Here is an 8,327-nt window from a genome sequence, read left to right on the forward strand (position 1 = left end):
GGACGGCCGTTTCGTCCCATTGTGGGACTCCTCAACAGTGAGCATCCACGAAACGGCCGTCCAGTGCTTCTAGGTTTTCCATGGTGGTCTAGCTTCAATTGACTCATGATTTCAACTATATGAAACAATATTTATTGAATTCACCTTTTTTTAAAATATAAACCAATTGTTTGATATTTTCTCTTTGTTTGCTAATATTTTTAGACGAAACATAAATTACTGTATACGGTAAGTGAACTTGTTTCCAATACTTGATGTGGAGAGAGAAATAAAGAAGCAATGACGAATGAAAGGTTTTTCTCAGAACATTATTTCACTTAATTCAAAGTCTATAAAATACTACCATTTAGTTTTGTCCCTGTTTTAAATCACAAGCTTTCGTTTAATGTGTAAATCAATGTCATATACTTTTCTATTTCTTAATTGCTGTAATTCAACTATGACCTTTGTAATCCAATTTTCCATTAGAAAACCCTAGTTTGGACAAAACTGTATATTACTGCTTCTTTGTATGTTGTAGTTTTGCTGATTCATATGCATTTTTGAATTATTCCGCATTAGAAATAAATTGAGTAAACGTTTTCAGATAGTCCCTGTTCTCTTCGTTCGTTAATCAACCTGTCAGCTAATAGGTCAGGGACAAAAATGTTTACTTCACTTTGTCCTCAGGGACGTTCAGTGATTGTAGAAATCATGGATTGCAAGTCTCAATGCTTTATTAAGTAGCCCATCGCTTTAAGACCTGAAACTAAATCGAGACGATTCTCTCCAAGCGACTGTATATTAAGCACAGACAAGTGGGTAGACATATGAAAGAGTTAATAATATTCACGTATTTAAGTGATACATCTTTTTGTTAGAAAATGAATGAAGTACTTAAAAAATATGACATATGGCATGCGATAAGCTTCTGAATATTATGAAAACTCTTCAAAGCTATTATAACTACCATACGATTCATGTTATCGGTATCCGAACTTCATTTACTAACCCCTTCACACACCAAATGTGTTTCACAGTACGATCTTCGAATGAACTCACACTTGTTCACTTATATATATATATATATATATATATATATATATATATAACGAAAACTGAACACTGCATACTTACTGATAAAATACAGTCCCCAATTTGTAAATGACTGTTTTTAAATGACTGTTTTTATTGGGAAGTCGAATATCACTAATAACTATGTAATAATCCGAAGTTTCGTTGAATAATGAAGTCAAATCTAAAGCAGAAAAAAGATTGATGTTTGGTCTACCCAAAAATGTGCACGTGAAACAATACACTTTTAGTTGTTCAAAAAGCAAAATTTTAGTTTTTTTTTATAACAGAGCTGATACTTCGGCATTAGCAAGTGGTCGGGCCAACGATCCAAGACTATTTTGATTCACGAACAGTTATTTAAATATTTGATAAATGAAACTACCTCATACAAAATGTACAACTAAAAAGTTTTATTGAAATAGGTCAATAGAGATTACTTAGATTAAAGTAAGTTTGTACTACAGACCAACATTAGTTAGATATTCGTTAAGAACTGGCGGGAGCTAAATAGGTAAACTAACGTCCTTGAGACTTTTCGGGAGTTTGCATTATTATATTTTCGATACAATATAGAATTCCTAGCATAAATAACCGGCAAACATATCGCATATTGACTCTAATAACCTAAGGTTTTAAAGATTAAGAGTTATTTTCATATTTGATTCACAATAGTAAACAATTCATCAATAGTTTAATTTTTCGAGATGACATCAATTATGAATTTTTCAAAACACAAACAAAAGCGTATGCTTTCTAAAATAAATACTAATTATCATATGCACATGAATCTTTAAATTAAGATCGGATTTAGCCAGGTAATCGTTGAAACTCATTGGAACCGGTGAAAACATGATAAGTATCATTCGAATGGTAGTTAGGATAAAAAAAATCAACTACATACCGGTTGTACTATTCACATGGTGGTATTTCAAAAGACTGGTTTCTCTTTTATAAATTGAATATTTTATACAGTCTCAGCGCAATGTAACGCAGAACAGTAACAATGACTTTCAATCAATACTGGACATAAAAAAAGATACTCTAGTGCATAAACTGTTTAACGTACGTTCCAGGCAAGGAAGAAGTATCTATCATTTCAAAACGTACATGAAATTATAGTTATGCTATTCTTCAAGTGTATTTATGTTTTCTATACAATACTTATTAAGAACTATTCAAGATTTTTGACTAATACGATGTGTATTTCTTAAATAATGTTATACTTCAAAATGTTGTTACCTTGGATTATGTGTATTCAATACATATCTTAGGGTTTGTATCATTACCAATTCCGTGTTTTTATTTGAGATCATGAACCAGTTGATGTTAGACTACCACTGAAAACCTGGAAGAACTAGACGGTCATTTCGCCCTACTGTGGGACTCAGCAGTGCTCATTCACGACCGAGATCTATAGATTAGAACTCAGGGCCTTCGGTCTCGCGCTCAAACGCTTAACCTCTTAATCAAAAACATAGTAATCTCCATAACCCCATACTGAAAATTCCATGATAAATGTTCAGTATGAATAGCTATTCATTGATAAGAATTCAATTATTCCTCAGATATACATCATAGAACTTGAATTGTACTACTTTCCGCCTAATATGAAGTCTATTACAATAATCCTTATGAACTATCTTTTGTTTATACAACTGAGAAAACACAATGAAACTAATCTTCACATTAATGATATATATTATTATTATTATTAAAGGAAAACAAAATAGGCATAATACAAAAATGAATCGTTCATTTGACCTTCGATTATGATGAATAAAAAAGGTTAGTTTATATTCAAATCAAAAAGAAAATTAAGTTAATGAATTAACAGAAAAAGAATTTGTCTTTGTGATTTATAATAAACATTAATTTACCTAAACATTCTCGATGATAAGTGTATTTAGGTGTTTAGTTTGTTTTCTTAATAACAAAAAGGGAACTAACAACAGTTGTTACCATCTGTTTGTATGTTTGTTTTTTGTTTGGAAAACAATATAAAAGGGAATAAATCACTTGAAATTTAGATGTTAAAATCGATATTATTTGTCGCCAGAACAAGTCATGTCTGAACTGTCGAATAGGAATTAATTTAAAAATAAAAATTAGATGAGTGATGTAAAAAGAAAAACCCAGATGATATAACCACTTGTTATTGTTTTAATTGTATCTTCGCATTGTTATATTGGACTGCAATTGATCAGTCTCTTGTTGGTATATATGCATCCTATGCAGACTGCCTCAATATTGTCTGAAATCACAAGCTTTATAAGCAAAGATGGATAGTGGCTAGCAGTGGAATCCAGGACGCACGTTTCGTCCTATTTGGAACTCGTCAGCTGGATGTACCTGCATCTCAGAGATGATATATTCTACTATTAAAAGAAATACATGAGAACTCCTTTATTTAATGACAGAATTGTAATTAAATTGGATTATTTTATTTTACATCAAGATTAGTAGTATAGTTAGTCATTTAGAAATGGATAATGTTTAACTCTTGATAATAGTTAAACTGTATCAAAATTAATTTTAAATGATTTATATAAGTTAAGTATTTCAATTTAGATAGTTGAGGTCACGAGTCAATTGAAACTAGATCACCATGGAAAACCTGGAAAAAATCATTAAGAAAGTTTATTTTCAAGATTAAGATAAATGCTATCACATTTAAAGATGTTAACTATACATTTAAATAGCATATTTGAAATTGATTGAATATAATTTCAAATTGAATATTTATTGAATTATATATAAGAATCTAATTTTCGGTATCATGCACTGTGGGGTGAATTTGTAATGCCGTGCTTCGTTAATCGTTCACCTTGATAACCGTTATAATCCCAATCTTAACGGTGCATCAAATCAGAAGGCAAAGAGAAGCAGCAACTACAGTTTATTGTCAAATGACGCCGACCAGAAAGCTAACAGCACCTGAGCGAATATCAGCAAGCGAGTGAGTAACAAGTAAATACACAGGCAATTGTTAGTCAAATTGAATAAGGGCACAGCAAAACAAAACAAAAGCTGATAATAGAATTTGCGTGCACACACATGTGGGGAGGAGTATGATTAATCGAATGATACTTAAGTAATCAACATTTTGGCTAGAGTCTGTCATGTGCTCTGGTGGTCATAACAGTACGATGAATATGCAAATTGTTATTATCTAAAGGACGATGTCTGTTAAGTTAATAAAAAGGCTTAACCAAATTTAACCATAGTCGAAATTGATTGTAGGATATTTGATATAATTTATATTTTTTAAAAAGTCACTAATAATATGAAAAAAGTCTACATAGAATAAATAGAATATAGTTAGCGGTGAAATCCAGGTAGTATATCATTTTATTTTGGACCCTTCAATATAAAACATTACAAAATAAACCAAGGAAAAGTTCAGCGAAGAAAATTTTCTTTTCGACGAAATCATTTACTTAAGCTGTACATTCGTATATATAGTTTATATGGAAAATATATGTCTACAGGAGGCTAGGAAAGATCACATTATAAATTGATTCAACAATAAATAACAAATGAGGTGACGTACTAATCAAGGGGTAAGGAAGAAAATAATTTATGGGTCAGATAATAGTTCAATTGACAGATATGAAGAAAAGTGACAAACACAAAGGTCATAATAATAATCTGAGTAATAATCAAGAAAACTTATATAAGGTAATAATAATAATAACTGATTAGAGTTTAAATGTAAAATAGTAATTTAAAAAACAAAAAAACTGATAATAATCAGATAAAAGTACAAAAACAAAAAACCAAAAAAAACGTACCCAATGAGGGAATTAGGGCCAAGGAAGGGTAAGAAGTTGGACAAATCGTTTCTGAACGCAAAGTTCAGGCTTGAATTCATGGATTGCCAATGCCTCAGCAGTGCATAAAATATTGATTCGACCTCCCTTTGATCCGGTTCCTTTAACTCTATAGATTATTTTAAAAGATGTGTTTTTTGGAGCAATGTGTCCACAATTGATCAAATGCTCTTGTATCGAACTGGTTATCTTCTTACATTCACCTTTTAGGAGCCAAGCTGGATAGTGTTCAGAGATACGTTTGGAAAGCGATCGCTTTGTGCGGCCTATATGACGTGCTCCACATGAGCAAGTAAATTTATAAATACACATCGATGTGGCCCAAAGCGAAAGTTTATCCTTAACACACCCCCGAATGGTAGGCCGGCTAGAGAAAACGATTCGAAGCTTGGCTGTGTAGAAAGTTTTATTCAACGTTTTTGAAATTCATTTATTCGGGATTTCAGCAGCCGTGTCTCCCTTGAATTCCATATTCATAAACAAGGTTTTCTTCTGCACTGTCAAAGTTATTTCTTGCTGATGTCTAGGTGTTAAGTTGCTATCGACGAACCTCGGTGGATAACTGTTTTTGATGAGGGTCTGTCGAAGATGAAGTAGTTCTTCATTTATTGTGTCACTGGAACAGATTCGCTTAATCCTAGAGGATAAAGAGTGAATTAAGTCCCTCTTTCGACTCAGTGGAACCCAACTATGAAAATTCGTGTATTGTCCATTCCAAGTGGGTTTTCTATATATAGATCTTTGTAAATAACCATCAGGCAATCTTTTCAAACGGACATCAAAACAATGGAAGTCATGGTTCGATTCTGCCTCTAAGGTAAATTGTATTGATGGGTGACAGTTATTGAAAATATTTAATATTTCATTGTGGTCCATGTCATCATCACAAATAACATCCATATATTATCTGACCCATAAATTATTTTCTTCCTTACCCCTTGATTAGTACGTCACCTCATTTGTTATTTATTGTCGAATCAATTTATAATGTGATCTTTCCCAGCCTCCCGTAGCCATATATTTTCCACATAACCATATATAACAATGTACACCCTAAGTAACTGATTTCGTCGAAAAGAAAATTTTCCTCGCTGAATTCTCTTTTTCTTATTCAATGACATTATGAGTTATTTTAGTTATCCAAGGAAAAGTTAATATTATTCTGTCTAGTAAAGACGTAATGATTTTGCATACTCTGTTATATATAGTGATACATTTGTCAGAATTCTACAATAAGCTTCTAGTTACTTGCATATTTGAAAATATCCCAGTTCATATTTACCAGACCAGATTGTTGATAATGCTTCAGATGTCTGGCAATACTTCTAATGATTTTACAGACTAATGTGTTATGTCAATACAATTGATTAACAAGATATATTCCCAATTAATAAGAAGCCTCTACATATGATCATGAAAGCTGAAAAAACATCAAGTCTTTTATTCCAATAAAACAGATCATTAGCGAAATTATAGGATATTTTCAAAGATATTGTTACAATAAGTAATCTTGGTCTTTTTATGTCATTGGATAATTCGAGTAGTTGAATTTTCAATATGTTATATCGAGTGAGTGCGTGCCCTGTTTAATGTATGACGTGATGAGACCGCCAATTAGAGAGGAGTGAATTACCGATCAGAGCTACGATACATGAAAACCGTATGAGCAGCCTTGACCACTTATCAGTCCTGCTTTCAGCCTAGTCCAGCCAGTTAAGTCCAGAACACCAATAACAGCCTCTGCAATATGAATCATTATTCTCAAACGTACTGGGTTTATATACCAAACAAACTGACCATATCGTACCATAAAATAGAAAATAACATTTGTAAAAGATTTGGTCAAATATGGCTGTGAATAGGGAGAACAGTAATTAATAGACTAAGGATAATGCAAGAATAGTAAATCGTATAATAATAGTTCATAGGTCAAAAAAAACAACTGCTGAGGAGTCTCACAATAGAACGAAACGGCCGTTCAGTGCTTCCAGGTTTTTAATGGTGGTCTGGCTTCAAGTGATTCATGATCTCAACTATTAAAATCACTACAATATCCACAAAAAACTCCTTCTGATAATAAACAACTGATTAATTAATATTTATAATTGAAAAACCTACGTGATACTGAAAATCCTAAATTTTCATTAGAATTTCTATAAATGTTTATTGTGAACTGTTCATACAACAGATTACAATTTCGTACTATTTTATTATTTATAAATTCATTTGCAGTTCGATTATTGTTGTTGTTATTGTCTTCTTTTTGATTTCCTACTTTTTTATTAATGAGTAGTTGATTATGTTCAATTTGAGAAGAATATTTAACTGATCCATTTTGATGATTAGAAATTGTGAATGATTGTTCGCGTTTAGTCTCATGATACTTAGATTGTTTATCTGTTGGTAAATTACTTTTTAGTTTGTTAGATTTATGATCTATATGTTTGAATATGCCTTTAACTGAAAGTGAATCATAATTAGAATCAATAACTCCTTCATGATTGTGCTGATTGTTAATGTTTGACAAATTGGTTATATTTGGCAAACCAATTGACTTTGAATTTAGCTGTTCATTTGAATTCCAATGATTAAATATTTTGTTCATTGGTCTCAAATAGATTCGTTCATTTATCCATGGAAATTCATTATTATTCAACTTTATAATTGGTATACTACTATGCGATTTAACCATTTGATTATAAGCAAATTTATTAAACTGATCAACTTTTTGTTTAACATTTGATAGTTCATTTTTTAAAATTAATTTTTCATTTTCATATGACGTATCCATTGAAGAGTAGATTGAATTACTTTCATTAATTAAGTATTCTTTAACAGTTCTGTGGGGGGGGGGAGAACAAAATAAAAATTATAAAAAAAGTTTTATTTATTAATTTTTAAGTAAACATGATTTTATTTTGTAAACAAAATATTGATTTATTTTATAATTTAGCTATGGGATTAATGATTTGTGTTTCTATTGTATCTCATGTTCAAAAGTTCATGTACTTTTATTTCATATACTACTTAATAATAATGATAACATATAAATGTTTTGACTACATCTTTATCTAATATTATTCATTGATAATTTAGTTATTTGGATATAATAATTGTTACTGACACCCAGATGATACAAATGCACAAATTAATATAACAAATATTTATCAGAAGCGGGTTTTGTGGAGATTTTAGTAATTTTATATAGTTGACATAATGAGTCAGTAGTCTATCGGTTAAGTGCTCGTGCGCGAGACTGATAGGTCCTGGGTTCGAATCTCACGAGGCAGGATCGTGGATGAGCACTGCTGAGGAGTCCCACAATAGGACCAAACAGCCGTCTAGTACTTCAGTTTTCCATAGTGGTCTAGCTTCAATCGACTCACGCTTTCAACTATAAAGTTCTTAAATCTCCACAAAAAACCTTTTCTGATAATAATA

At 31.2% G+C, this 8,327-nt stretch overlaps 1 protein-coding gene across 1 annotated transcript in view; it reads right to left on the bottom strand.

Annotated features, from left to right (window-relative positions):
• Smp_086110 (hypothetical protein) overlaps positions 1–7,677 on the bottom strand; it is a gene marked incomplete at both ends in the record, with an annotated part of 12,148 nt that extends 4,471 nt beyond the window's left edge. The window contains 2 exons of the mRNA XM_018789378.1: positions 1,128–1,237; positions 7,299–7,677. Of these exons, the coding sequence (XP_018654827.1) occupies positions 1,128–1,237; positions 7,299–7,677 (489 nt within the window). The remainder of the gene's footprint in view (positions 1–1,127; positions 1,238–7,298) is intronic.
• Positions 7,678–8,327: the final 650 nt, after the last annotated feature.

This window comes from Schistosoma mansoni, chromosome W (genome assembly GCF_000237925.1).
Source record: "Schistosoma mansoni strain Puerto Rico chromosome W, complete genome".
In the NCBI taxonomy this organism is placed as follows: Eukaryota; Metazoa; Platyhelminthes; class Trematoda; order Strigeidida; family Schistosomatidae; genus Schistosoma; species Schistosoma mansoni.